The sequence below is a fragment of the Bombina bombina genome, chromosome 6 (assembly GCF_027579735.1).
Source record: "Bombina bombina isolate aBomBom1 chromosome 6, aBomBom1.pri, whole genome shotgun sequence".
Lineage (NCBI taxonomy): Eukaryota > Metazoa > Chordata > Amphibia > Anura > Bombinatoridae > Bombina > Bombina bombina.
Genome location: NC_069504.1, coordinates 148,192,291 through 148,207,325, shown reverse-complemented (window position 1 = coordinate 148,207,325; position 15,035 = coordinate 148,192,291). Strand labels below are relative to the sequence as shown.

Below are 15,035 nucleotides of genomic sequence, written 5' to 3'. Positions count from 1 at the left end.
TGAATAGTATTTCTAATGCTTTCTTTAAATGTATTATTCAATTCAATTTTTTCTAAAAATTTGATTTGAATTATGCAACATTCAAATCTATATATTTTTTATAGTATTTCTAATGCTTTCTTTAAATGTAATATTCCAATAATGCAATATTCAAATTCAAAAAATTGGAATCTGTATATTTGTAATAGTATTTTTAATGTATTTTATGTATTTTGTGCAACTTTTTATTTGCGCAAACCAGTAGGAGACCATCTCAACAGAGGGCCCTGATGCAAAAATTGTTTTGGGCCTGCCCAGAAAGTAATAAGCAATAGTAATAATTTACATGCATCTCTGTATCATGATTTTGACATATATATATATATATATATATTTATTTATTTATATGCGGTGTATATACATATATATATGTCAAAGTCATGATACAGAGAAGCATATATATATATATATATATATATATATATATATATATATATATATATATATATATACACACTGCGTGTGTGTATATAAATATATATATATATATATATATATATATATATATATATAAATAAACACATACATACATACATACACACAGATAATGAGCATGCACAATGTGCTATATAATGGTGTGAGTTTCTATATGCTATACCCTGATGAGTACACTGCTCTGAATAAATATGAGTATGCTGATGAGCATGGTGCACAGTATTATGATGATGAGTAGCTATGCACATGTAATGGCACATGACAATGTACAAACTGGCTGCTATTGCCCCCCCAGAACTTGGGCCCTGGAACAACTGCACCTGCTGCACTAATGGTAGTTTCGCCCCTTAGTGTAACACTTAACCAGAGCTTTGAGGTTGTGCTATCACAATGCGCGTTAAATTTAATTGTGCTCAAACGAACACGTTTATTTCAACTTCTAATACGCTTGCTGTTTCCGTCGCGCACAAACACCCGTGATAATCCCGATATAGCTCAGGGCAACTGTTACCGTGCCACTCGTTATCTAGCCCTAAGACTGGGTTTGCCCACTTGCTTTATTTATTTTTTTGGTTTGCAATTTCAAATACTGCAGCATTTCATAGCTTATCTTGGCTAACCTTGGAAAAACATGTCACACAGGTTGATATTTATTAAAGAGATATTTTAATGAACAAAAGACTGACTTCCTCTAATGTGATATAGCATGTCATATTTGCATTAGTAGCTCTGGCAAACTATTGCCAAGTTTGTATAATTTATTTTAACTGTATTATTCGCTTCTGTTTTTCATCAGGTTTATATGTTTTTTTTGTTCCATTTTTGCAACTGCATAAATATTTTGTGAGGTGTTAAGTGTAACCCTCCCCCATTTTAATTTAACGTCCTACAACTAGTTACTTATTTATAGAAACATTAGTGTCTCAAAGTATGTGGCTTATGAGCTTTAACAAGATAGTGTAAAAGACCCTCAGCTTGCAATTCTCATTACTGATTGACTCTGCCAACTTATCTGCAATAGTCATACATATTTTTTTTTTAAAACATGTATTAAATTATTTAATTTACATCACTGCCATCCTCTGTTTGGTCAATATTTTTTTTTCATTGTTTTAACAATTCATTTATATAATTATGAATTATGTTTAATGTATTTCAGTATTAAATATATGAAATATTACTAATTATATATGTACCCTATGTAAAATATTATATATCATTTTAAATTTTTCAAATGATTTTATTGAATATGTGTGTGTGTGTTTAATATGTTTTAAATATGTTCCACATTTTGAATTACCAGTCATAATAGGCAAAGAGAGCAAAACCTGAGTACGACAACATCTGACAACACAAAAGCCATTAAAGGAACAGTATGCTTTAAAATTGTTTTTCCCTTAATGTGTTTCCAGTTACTTTTTTACCAGCTGCAGAGTATAAAATGTATGAGATTTGCTTTCTAAAGGCTTATTTGTGTATATGAATTAGCTGATTTTGTGTTCTGAAGCCACAACCTAATAAAATGGTTTGAGCTTGTAGGTATAATCAGATCTCGTTACTTTATCACATTGTGTACATATACCTGCTTCTTTATCTTATAGCTGTCCATAAACCAATTAGCAATACTTGGAGAGAACAACTTCAGGACTTCAGATATTGTGACTGCTCTAATTCCTCCCCATAAACTTCTATGGGGCGCACTAAAGCAATACTTATTAGTTTGCTCGCTACCCTGACACTGCACTAGATCAACTGAGCTAAAGCTGAATGTGTGTTAGGAATACTTCACATTTCTAGAAGAAAATGTTCTTTTTATTTTTAAAAATATATTTCTATATACTATATGTCCGATATTTCTTTGTGTAAATTATATATCTATACCTATATAGTTATATGAATAAATACTGAAATATATATATTGTATCTATCTATCTATCTATCTATCTATCTATCTATCTATCTATCTATCTATCTATCTATCTGTATATATATATATATATATATATATATATATTATATACAGTATATATATATATATATATTTTAAAAATAAAACTGAAGAACATAGGAATATCACGCATTTCTATTCAAAACACATTGAAACATAAAAAATGAACACAAATGATATTGCATATTTCTAGTTATTTGACTGGATAAATGTCTAAATATGTGTGTATATATATATATATATATTATATATATATATATATATATATATATATATATATATATATATTATGTCTGCACATATATATTTACACATATAACTACACATGTATACACATATATAGACATGTATACATACTCACATACACATATTTACACATATACATACTGTATATTGGAGGACTTTCCAAACACTTTGCCATGTACCATATCCCTTTTTAATTCTTTTAAAACCATTTTCTATCAATATTAAAATTATATATTTTTGTAATTAAAAAAGTGTAGATATGAATGTAATACTTTATTTTAATGTTTAAATTGCAATCTGCACTTTCATTAGTGCGCCACTCTTAATTTGGCCCTATGTGCTGAACTTCTGCTAAATTGCAAGGTTGCATCTCTGAGCTTGTCTTTAAACTTTACTTACAGCTGTGATTACTAAAAAAAATTCCACTCTATTGATATAATTTTACTGTACGTTTAGGTAGCTGGCAACTTGTCAAAATCATGCAACATTTTCAGTAAAAACTTGTAGGTTCAGAGTTAAACTCTCTGCGCACAAAATCCTGTTAAAGAAAGTGCAGGTATAGAAGAGAAACATTAGATCATATTAATAAATGCTGAATAAGATAGTAGTACTTCTAAGTATTATTGAAAGTGTTAACCAGTTATTTGCAAAGGAAATATCCATATATTTTAAAAAATATACTTAGTTTTTGTTTAAAGAAAAGTGAATCAATATAAATCTTTTTTAAATTATTGTGGGAAAACCCAATGACGTTTGCACAATGTATGTGCATGACTCATATTTTACATCAGCCAATCAGAGCTATAGGTGTGTGTTCAACCAAAACAAAGAAATACTACGTTCAGTTGTGAATCTTTCTAGTGAAGTCTACCAGTTTGAGTAAAAATGCAAAATCACAATGGAAAGTGGTATTTTTTGTATTGTAAAACTACAAAGACTCAGTTTTTAATTATAATTATTTTTGGAATGAGCAATTGCCATTCAATCCAGAGGATTACAGAATGTGGACTTACATGTTCTCAGGTAAGTTTTTAATATTTTACCTGCTTGATTCATTTTAAATTTAAAATAATATTTGTTATGCTCATTTTTGTACAATAAAATAACATTTATATAATTTTAATTAGAAATTATTTTATATTATATTGACTTTTAACAAAAAACAAAAACCAATGATAAATGTTATCAGAAATGGATTAAGAGAGATAAAACAAATGGACAGCACTAGCAGGGAGACTGGCATCAGACACATTATTATAATAAAATAGCTCATAATACTAGTCTTAATGAAAATAATAATGCAACACAAAATTAAATTTACTGACTGCAACATATTTTTCTTACAGATAAAGAGGGTAACAGCCAGAACTTAGGAAGTTCTTTTTTTGTCATTTGATATATTGCAATTTATAAATATTTATTGTACAACAGGTATTGCACAATTAGCATTTCAGATGATGTACACACTAACAATACTTATTGGTTCTTTATAAAAGGATATTCTCTTTAATCTCATAAAAAGCTATGTATGCCCTTTCTTAAACGGGTATGCATGTTATTTCTTTTTAAAAATACTGTTTTCATACAAAATTATTATTATTATGCTTCACTTTCAAGATATAAGTACAATTAAATAGCCTGCTCTCGAAATGTCAATAAACTATGCTCTTATGTATTTACTCAGCCAAATTTGTTAAGAAGTATTGATGAGGTCACATGATATATCACATGGGCTAAAGCTCTCAAGCATTCTACACATGTGGCTAAATACATGAACATACGATTCACACAAGTACATGCATAGCGTGAGGGTGGAGAGAACTTGGGCTAATTATGTTTATTATTAACTTATACGGAGGTATACATTGTTCATAAATTATAATGGAGCATTACTTATTAAATACTTTCTGTGCAGGGTATTTTGAAAGATACTAGCATTAATTATTTTAGATTGCAGGGGTTAAATACATGGTTACACAGAATCATTAGAGCATTTTATTATGACACTTTTATGAGTCCCTTTAATATATATGTTTGCAGGCAAGCTGCTTATACAGTGAAACTTCTAAAAATGTATTTTGTGCACCACATAGATAGTTGTGTTTGTATACTGTCTGGCACAATTCCTAGACTGCTCATTGATGAATAAGTTTGATTGCCCACAAGCTTGAGGGTAAAGGGCAGATGTATCCAGCATTTAAGGTCTAGGTTAAAAAAAGTCACACATTTTGAAGAATTTGTTTAGGTGAAACCAAAATAGCTTTCATATGTTTCTTTCAATGGGGACAAAACACTAACTGTACTGTAACATGATGCAAATACTTCCTGCACTGCCAGTAATACTCAAGCATTTTTTATTGGATTTCCACATAGATTGTTCATAATTTAAATATACATTGCCCAACTAACTGTTGGCAGTCCTTACCTTAATAAATATTATGATTACTGATAGTTATTTCAATATGTGACTTAATATTAGTATTACAACATATTAATTTGCAAATTATTATTGAATAAACTCTTTCTATATCACTCCTTAATACACTATTGATATTGCAACCCTGCACTAAGAATCTGCTATTACAAGTGAATGGTAAAAGATATTAATCAGAGATACCCTATACTTTCAATCGATAGAGTGGGGTGCGCTATCACTGCTCATATTACTAGGGGTAAGTTATGTATTTTGTTATCTTGGTATTCTTTGTTGAAAGGTAAATTTAGGCTGAAACTAGTTTCTAAGCTTTTGAAGGCTGCCTCTTATCACAGTGCATTTGGACAGTTATTCATAGTTAGACACTGCTAGTTCATTTGTGCCATATAGATAACATTGTGCTCGCTCTAGTTGAGTTATTTATGAGTTGCCACTAAAATTCAAGTCTGTCAAAAGAATGGGGATTAGGGTCTGCGGAGGCTTAGATGTAAGGTAATCACAAAGTTAAAAAGTGTATTAATATAACAGTGCTGGTTATGGAGAACTTGGGAATGGGTAATAAAGGGTTTATCTATCTTTTTAAACAATAACAATTTTCAAGTTGTCCCTTAAAGCTAAAGCTAGGACCTGCATTTTCAGTGTGTCCTATAGAAGTCTATTATGTGAGGGTTTTAGTGTAGCCGCTCTATTTAACCTCTAGACATTAGCGCATCCTAGGCTAATACTTGAGCGCTAAGAATTTTACTTTTAACTTGTAATGTGAGATTAAAAATAGTATCAACACAGCGCTAACATTTTCACTTGTAATCCAGGCCTTAAGTGAAATAGGAAGGACGGCACCTATGCAGGGGAAGGGCAATTGACCCCTGTATAGGTGAATAAGAGGGATAGGTTGGGAGTTAAGGGGAGGAGGGGAGGAGATAGGTGGAGTTTGGAGGATAGGGATAAAAGCGGAGGGGGTGGCCAAAAAAGAGCGCCAAGAAAAGATGGAGATAGAGGGTAAGTGTGGAAGAAAGCTTGCTTTGTTGCACACTTACCTGATAGCACCATGGCAACGACTCTGGACCAGGTAGCAGATGTAATGGCCTTGGCCCAAGCCAGAGGTGCAGAGTGGCTGATGGAGCAGCTCCAGACAGTAGGAGCAGCTCTGGTAGCTGAAGGGGCGACAAGGGGCAGGACAACACGGCCTCCTGGGGCCAGGCCCGTCAGGAGGGCCAGACCGCCGGAAAGACTGAGCCCGAAACTGGGGGGCAGGGCCGTGACGAGGGGCCTAAGCCTATGAAGAGGAAGCGGCAGAAGGACGTCTCCAGGGAGGCCTGTGGGTCAACCTGCCGGGAGCTTGATGCCGGTGAGGCCTGTGACCGGGGCAGGACCGGCATTGATGGAGGAGGCAGCTTCGGGAGGAGGAGCTGGAGGCGGCACCACCCGCCGTGTGGGTGGTAGGCCGGGGAGACTGGCAAAGGAGAAGAGGCAGCCGTCGGATAACAGCAGTGGCAGCAAGTGGGGGAGGTACTATGGAAGGGGAGCATGTTTGGCTGGGCCAGGTGGCGCAGGTGGCACAGTGTGTGGTGCCGGGTGGGTCTTGGTGAGCGAGGGTGGCAATAGGGGGAGGCAGTTCTTGTGATGGCAGGAGGGAGGGCATTGATGAGCCCCATTTGGGGGGTGGTGAGTCCAGTAATTGGGTAAGGGGATCAAAGTGATTCAGATGCAGGGATTATGGAGGGATAAGGGTAGGGCCGGTCCCTGATCCAAGGGCTAGAGTCATGTGGATAGCTGGAGTGGGGGTGTATTCTTAAGGGAAGGCCGAGGGCTAGCTCATGGAGCTCATAGGGGCCCAGGTGGTTGCAGCTAAAGCTGGCGGGCTGATATCCAGCAGCAGAACCAATAGTGCCACTCACTCCCCTCTCCTTGTCACCCTCTCCTGACCCCCCTCCCCCTCTCCCCCCTCCTTCTCCCCCTTTCCTTGGATGGGTGGGGGTTAGCATGAGGGGGCTCAAGTGGGGGGCAGCTAAAGCTGGCGGGCCAGTATCCAGCTGCAGAACAGATATGGCCATCCAATCTGAGGTTTTCACCATTAGGGGTAGTTCCCAAAAAATCCCCGGGCCAGTATAGGATGATCCACCATCTGTCATATCCAAAAGGGGCTTCTGTGAATGATGGGATTGATCCTGAGTTGACAGCAGTTCGCTACACATCGTTTGATAAGGTGGTGGGATTGGTTCGGACGGCAGGAAAGGGGGCGTTGTTGGCTAAGGTTGATGTTGGAGCAGCGTTTCGCCTGTTGCCAGTGCACCTCAGATGTCATCACTTACTAGCTTGCCTTTTTGATGATTCGTATTTTGTAGATTTGTGCCTGCCAATGGGATGTTCGATCTCCTGCTCATATTTTGAGACATTTAGTCTTATTTGGATGACTTTCTATTTGTGGGCCCGGATGGGTCACGGGATTTTGAGCAGCTCATGGCAGCATTTATGCGAGTAGCGAGGGATTTTGGCATTCCAGTGGCGGGGGAGAAGACGGAGGGCCCGACGACGTGCCTGAGTTTTTTGGGTATTGATATTGATTCAGTTAGGATGGAATGTGGATTGCCGGAGGAAAAAAATAGAGGATTTGGTCAAGATGATTGCAGGGGCATTGGGGAAGCAGAAGCTAAAACTAAGGGATCTCCAGTCGCTGATTGGGAAGCTTTATTTCGCATGTAAGATCATACCGGTGGGGAGGGCGTTTATGAGGAGTCTGTCCCAGGTGACGGTAGGAGTGAAGGAGCCTTCTTCACCGAATTCGGTTGAAAAAAGAGCTCAAGGAGAATCTGAAAGTTTGGTGGGGTTTCTTGAGGGAGTTTAACGGGGGGCGTTGGTCCAGGAGGAAGGAAGGAGTACGGGATTCGGATCTTCATTTATTTATGGACGCTTTGGGGGCTATTAGTTTCAGGGCTTATCTAAATGGCAAGTGGTGCGTGGGTCAGTGGCCAGAGAGGTGGGTAGAGTTGGGTTTAGTGAAGAATCTGGTTCTCCTGGAGCTGTTTCTGCTAGTAGTGGCGTTGCATGTTTGGCCACATCTGTTGTCGGACAAAAGGGTGACATTCCATTCTGATAATATGGGGGTAGTGATGGTTTTGAATAGACTGTCAGCATTGTCACATCCTGTAGTTCAGATGCTAAGAATATTTGTACTGAAATGTATGCAATGCAATGTTTTATTTTGAGCTTTACATGTTCCGGGGAAGCTAAACGTGGTTGCTGATGCACTTTCCCGTTTGCAGTGGGACCGGTTCCATTGTTTGTCTCCAGAGGCGGAGGCATTTGAGGAGCAGTGTCTGGAGGAGCTGTGGGAAATAGCACTCTCACCACAATGAGCATGGTGAGGGGAGCTATAGCTCCGAATACATGGAGGGCATACATCCAGGTATGGGGGTTATGGTGTAAGAGGCTGCAAGTGTGCTGGTTGGTTAATTCATCTGAGCGAAGGTTGAGGGTGTTGTTGGATTGGATGCAGGAGTGGAAGGAGGCCAGGATTTCAAGGTCCATGGTAAAGAGTCGGCTTGCTGCTATGGCATTTTTGTTTCAGCTGATGGGTTGGGAGGACATGTCAAAACATTTTCTGGTCCGTTTAGCGGCAAGAGGTTTGTGTAGGGGTAGGGTGGTCACAGATGGCAGGCGACTGGTGTTTTTTTTGATCCTGCAGTTGGTTGTGGGTCAGTTGCTGGCGATCTGTAGCTTGTATTATGATAGGGTTTTGTTTAGAGCTACTTTCGTGATAGCCTTTTTCAGGGCATTTATGGTATCAGAATTGGTCAGTAAGAACAGGAGGGATATGAGGGGTATCTAGAGGTCAGACGTGGTGATTGAGGAGGACAAGTTGTCAATGTGGCTGAGAAGGTCAAAAACAGACCAGGTAGGTAAGGGCATAAAGATAGTCCTGAAGGCTATGAGGGGCCCATGTTGCCTGGTGAAAGTGGTGCAGGAATTCGTCAGCTTAAGGCCTGTGGGTGGGGGCCCATTGTTTGTGCACAATGATGGGTCTTCGCTATCCCTTTTTCAATTCCAAGCAGTTTTTAAGAAAGGTTTGGGGAGAGGGGGTTTAAACCCAAGGGAATTTGGGACACATTCATTTAGAATTGGGACAGCTACAGAGGCTCATGCTTTGGGGATTGGGGTTGACGGGATTAAGAGGATTGGGAGGTGGGTTTCAAACAGATATGTTTCATATGTTAGGCCTGCTTTAGTCTAGTTATGCTTGTTTGTCTCGTTTCAGGTCCGATTCAGTGTTGGCTCATGGGCCATTCTTATATATACTGGGCTAGAAAAGTGGCAATGGTTAGAGAGGATGGGGGCCAGCTGTGGTTTTCATCGGCTGAGGTCAACATATGTTGGTTTGGAATCAGAGGCATGAGGTGGGACCAATTACTTATAAAAATTGTGGAATATGCGAGGTTATTCTGTCCGCCGGACATTTTTTTTTTTTTTTTTTAATCATAATTTTTTTATTGAGGCAATACAAGGCATATAACATAAGAACATATTATACATTTCGTATTTGTTTCTGATGAAACTTGCATACAAAGCGTAGTTTATCTGAATGATAATGAAATATCAACATATAATAAGGGTAGTGAAATCTCAATGAAAACATCATGCATGTAACTCTCCAGACATAATCAGATCAAATTGAGGATACAGAACAATGTATGCAGACATAAGGTAAAATAGACATAATCCAGCATTACCTCTTTTAACTTTTTGTTTCCTATATAAACACAAAGTAAATTTTATATAAGATAAAAATCCTGAACAGCCTATACATCCTATAGAGTGATATACTGAATAAAATAGAGATGTATATGTTATCTGAGATTTTGCAGAATAAAGGAAATCATTAAGAGTTGCTCCTACCAGATGGACAGAATTATAGATGATGTCAGTGAATGTTAATCCATGACTATCAATGGGCCATCCTCACTTCTCTCTGTCTCCTGTAGCTGGATGCCCTAGTAAACCAACCTCAATTTCACTTATAAATATAAGTATAGGAACAACTCATGTCAGCACAATATCTATGGCGGATTAACACCGCCAGTCTAATCTATAAGCTACAATACTTGAGATTATCATAGAGGAGGGGTCATAAACAGGGATCTCAATTCTATTATTGTAATGGTGCGCTATCTTACTTTATGTAGCAACCGAGAGGCTCTTGGTACGATAGAAGATGGGTTTGATTAAGTAAGGGGACCATTAAAGACAAACCTTGTTAATATTGAAATATCTCGACTATTCCTTTCATAGTGGAGTATATGACTATATCCCTATTTGTATAGGAGAATGCGTACCTAGTATGCTTGGGGGAACACTGTGAGAGAGACCAATTATCTGAGAGGTCTCTCAATACACAGGATTTCTATCAAAGAGGCGAAGTAGTCGCCACACGTGGTTAACAAAAATGGTTTAGTCCCGTTAGCTGAGTTATATATATGAATGCATGTTTGGCTAAATCTTAAACAGCAGTATACCTCTCCAAAGGCAACCACACTTATTATATTAAACAGTGCTCCTCACATATAAGCTGCTGTCCCCATACAATTATGCATAATAAAAAAAATAGCATGAGTATATGAGTAAATGCATAGTCTGATGGGGGCCCTAATCATACTGCACTGTATACTGGCCACACCAGAGAAGCATGAGATTTATCTCCAAGGACGGTGGCTGTTACTTAATTGGGGATAATAATTCCATCCAAATGTACCCACACAACAGACCATCTTAAATCTAAATGTAAAATTGCTAATAAACTTAGCCCCTTAACTGGTATTACTTATCCCTTGCAAAAGGCTGGCTTTAAACCTAAGGGTATGTAAAAGAGAAAAGCATACATAAGAGAAAGAGAAAATAATAATAAAAAAAAAGGAGACAACAACAGCATAGTTACAATAGAAATGAGAAGGTACTTCAAGACTAATTGTACATCCCTTGCTAGAATGTCCAAAACTCACACTAGATCATGGGTTCATTGCTAACACTAGGAAGCATAATAGTCACTGCAGAGCGTCCATAACTACCCCACGCCAACTCTATTGCAACATCGGAATGGTAAGTAGGACCCAGACCGTGGTGTTATATAGCCATCCACAAAGATACCGGTACAAGATATGCCCGGCCCGGACATCACCTGCCCACTCAGTAGTAACTCTAAGCAGATGCTCCATTGCGCGATACTGGCCAAAGTCGTCAGCCCTTCTGAGCGCCCGGTGCTTTCTGTAAGTATACAGCTCCTAATTGACACGGAACCCTCATCACCCCCGCGGGGACCGGCCGCATCCCCTCCCGGGGGAGCCGAGGGCAACCATGAGCAAATGGTGGACCGCTCTTCAGGTATGAGACCCTTCAGTTGAGACATGGAGCCAGAGTTGTGCGGCACAATATATGGGGAGGGTCCCGGCTGTGGTTCAGTAGACTCGACTGGTCCTAGAATAGCCGCACTCCCCGGCATATTTCCTTGCACTTTGGAATGTGAGCCTGACATACTTGCTGCGTGGCACATATCCCTCAGGTCCGAAAATCTGTAATCGATTAGACAGTCTAGGGCTTTCAATTTAGCTTGTAATATAGTATATGAGTCCTCCATATTATCAGCTTTATGTAGCTTTCTGGATAGTAAAGTTAACTGTAGCAGATTAATACTGCTCTACTCGAGAATAGAAAAGACTCGAGGGGGGTATTGAATGTGTGTGACAAATTAGCGGCCTACCTTCCAGGTTCTGATTGCTAGAACCTAACTGAAGAAAACATATGAATTAAGGTATCATTCGACTCCTTATCTTCTCCTGTGAGATGTCGATAAATCTCAAGATGAAATGCCAGATTTGAGAAGAGTTATTCAGTCTTATTGTAGATGTACTCAAGGAGCTAGATGAATTTGCTGCTGTACATGGCCGCCTTCCAGACACGCCCCCCGCCGGACATTTTAATGATACACCTTGGGGGGAATGACCTGGGTGCTAGATCTCAGAAGGAGTTGGTGGATGGGATGAAACGGGATGTGAAGAGGTTAATGGTATTGTTTCCTGAATTGGTGATCTTGTGGTCTGATATTGAACCGAGGTTATATTGGAGGACTGCTTGGGATGGCAAGAAATTAGATGCTTCACGGAGAAAAGTGAAAAGGATGATGAGCAGTTTCGTAAAAGGGGTTGGTGGGTTGTCACTACGGCATGTTGAAATTGAAGGGGAATCGGGGAAATGTTTCTTCTTAAAAGACGGAGTTCATTTGAACGAGGTGGGGTTACACTTATTTAATTTCAATGTGAAGGACTGGGTTTCAAAGGCTTTGGAGTTGGTTGGCGGGGCGCGGCCTTAGGCCTTTCCGGTGGCGGAGTGCTTGCTTGGTGGAATAGCATTTGGATGGGTACCTCCTGATTTCAGGAGAGGAGTAGGTCAATTTTATCTGGTGAAAATGTGGCTGCTATGGGGCAAGCCCTAGTTGGGGTTTTAATATGTTCAGTTATTTATGGTTGTAATATAATTGTTAAAATAAAAGCTGAGGCCTTTGTAACCCAGATTTCGAGTTGTGTCATTATTTGAAAGTACCTATTAGAGGGGTCAAGTATTAGTCTAATTATAAACAAATAGTTTATTAAATGTAATTTCATACCCTTCTTATGTTTGCAACAAATACATTTTATTGACCCTCACAAGTAAGTGTAAGCTAATGTAAGGTGACTATAAACTTTTATTATACAGTGGCAGAAATAGCTTTTTATAGTTTGTGTTCACTCTTAATATATAAATGGTACTGGTTCCTAATGAACAAATACTATATTATGCATGACAGATAAATTGTTCCAGTGGTGTCCTTCTACATAGTAAAAATGGTCCAATATAAGATAGCCTCTTTGAAATTCTTAATATTTTTTAAAGCAGTTACCCTTATTTAAAGAAAGATTATATATATATATATATATATATATATATATATATATATATATATATATATATATATATATGTGTGTGTGTGTGTGTATGTTTATTTAGATATTTAAGCAGTGCCGCAAAATATTTGTATACTAAATGTTTCCTGAAAGCTGTTAAAACTGTAATTTATTAGCAAATTAATTGTTTTGCGGTACAGGAACCTTGAAATATCTATTGTGTATGTATATGTAGTCCCTTTACTATAGACAATAAGGGTCTGGTATAAAGCAGTTCCTGAACTGATCAAGCAATCGTGCGCTGATCCTTTCTTTTTTCTTCTTCATATTTATAGTTAAATATTTTGGGGGGAATTTCAATTTGGTTTAATGTACAACCTCTACCTCTGATGATATCCAATTATATCATGTTTATAGAAAATTAAGAAATAGACAGACATAGATTGATTAGGTAGATGAGTGGTTGATGGATAATGGGGTATTTTGGGATATAGGGTATTTATAAGTTAAAGGGCATTTTGTAGGTATGGGCATAAGTAAACATATGTCTTTATAATAAGATGGGATAGATAGAGATAGATAGACATAGATAAATATACATAGATAGACATAGATATACATAGATAGATGGACATAGATAGATGGAGATAGACAGATAGAAAGATAGATTGTAGACATAGATAGATGGACATAGATAGATGATAGATAGACATAGATAGTTGATAGATAGATAGATAGATAGATAGATAGATAGATAGATAGATAGATAGATACAAAGACAGACATAGATGACAAGATGATATAAACATATACATAGACATAGACAGAAAGCTAGATACCATGGACAGACAGACAAACAAATGGACAGACAGTAAAATGGATAGACAGATGGACAGACAAAAAAACAGACAAATGGATAGACAGTCAGATGGGGATTACTATGTTAAAGGGCATTTTGCAGGGATGGGCATAAAGTAAACAGTGGTCTTTATAATAATTCCCACAGAGATTGGATAGATAGATAGATAGATAGATAGATAGATAGATAGATAGATAGATAGATAGATACAAAGCCAGAGATAGATAGATGACATAGCTATATAAATAGACATAGATAGAAGTCTAGATGACATAGACAGATATAAAAATGGAAAGACAAGCAGACAAATGGACAGACAGGCAGATGGGGAAGATTAATATGTTAAAGGGAATTTGCAGGGATGGGCATAAAGTAAACTCTGTTCTTTGTAAAAATTCCCACAGAGATTGCATAGATAGATAGATGGAAAGATAGATAAATGGATGATAGATATATAGACAGAGATAGATAGATGGCATAGATATATAAATAGACATAGACAGAAAGCTAGATGACAGATAGACACACAAATGGAAAGACAAACAGACAGATGGACAGACAGGCAGATGGGGATTAATATGTTAAAGGGCATTTTGCAGGGATTGGCGTAAAGTAAACTGTGGTCTTTGTAATAATTCCCACAGAGATTGGATAGATAGATAGATAGATAGATAGACAGACAGACAGACAGATAGATAGATAGATAATTAGATAGACAGAGAGAGAGAGAGAGATGAGGTCCTATACCGTATAGGTGTGCATGTTGACCTGAAGTCAAAACAAGCTAAAAAAAAATACTCAAAACCGCTAGCTGCTTTCTCAAAGTGGGAATTTACCAACAATTGAAACACTTAAAATCACAGAACAAATCACCTTAAAAAAAATGTGAAGAATGCCACTTTTAAAAACTCATAATGTTGTTTATAGTTAAAGCCTGGAGCAATATGTGCAATCACATTAATGTGACAGAAAAACATGACTAGTAAATGTATTAAATAGGCTGACCTATATATGTCAGAGGTGACAGTAATTTATAATATAAATAAAAAGGGCTACAGTACACTCTTGTAATCTACAGAATATATTCTGGAAAACAGAATTTGCAAATTACTCTAAATGTACTGAATTCCTGTAAGTACCATTATA

General features: G+C 37.5%; 1 protein-coding gene across 2 annotated transcripts in view; it reads left to right on the top strand.

Moving 5' to 3' along the window:
- The first annotated feature begins 3,545 nt into the window (after positions 1-3,545).
- Positions 3,546-15,035, top strand: part of IL17REL (interleukin 17 receptor E like) — a 148,751-nt gene continuing 137,261 nt past the window's right edge. Inside the window, exon 1 of one of the 2 annotated variants that reach the window (XM_053716631.1) lies at positions 3,546-3,691. In XM_053716631.1, coding sequence (XP_053572606.1) covers positions 3,670-3,691 — 22 coding nt within the window. In that variant the 5' untranslated portion in view covers positions 3,546-3,669. The remainder of the gene's footprint in view (positions 3,692-15,035) is intronic. The other variant, XM_053716630.1, reaches the window with a different exon arrangement.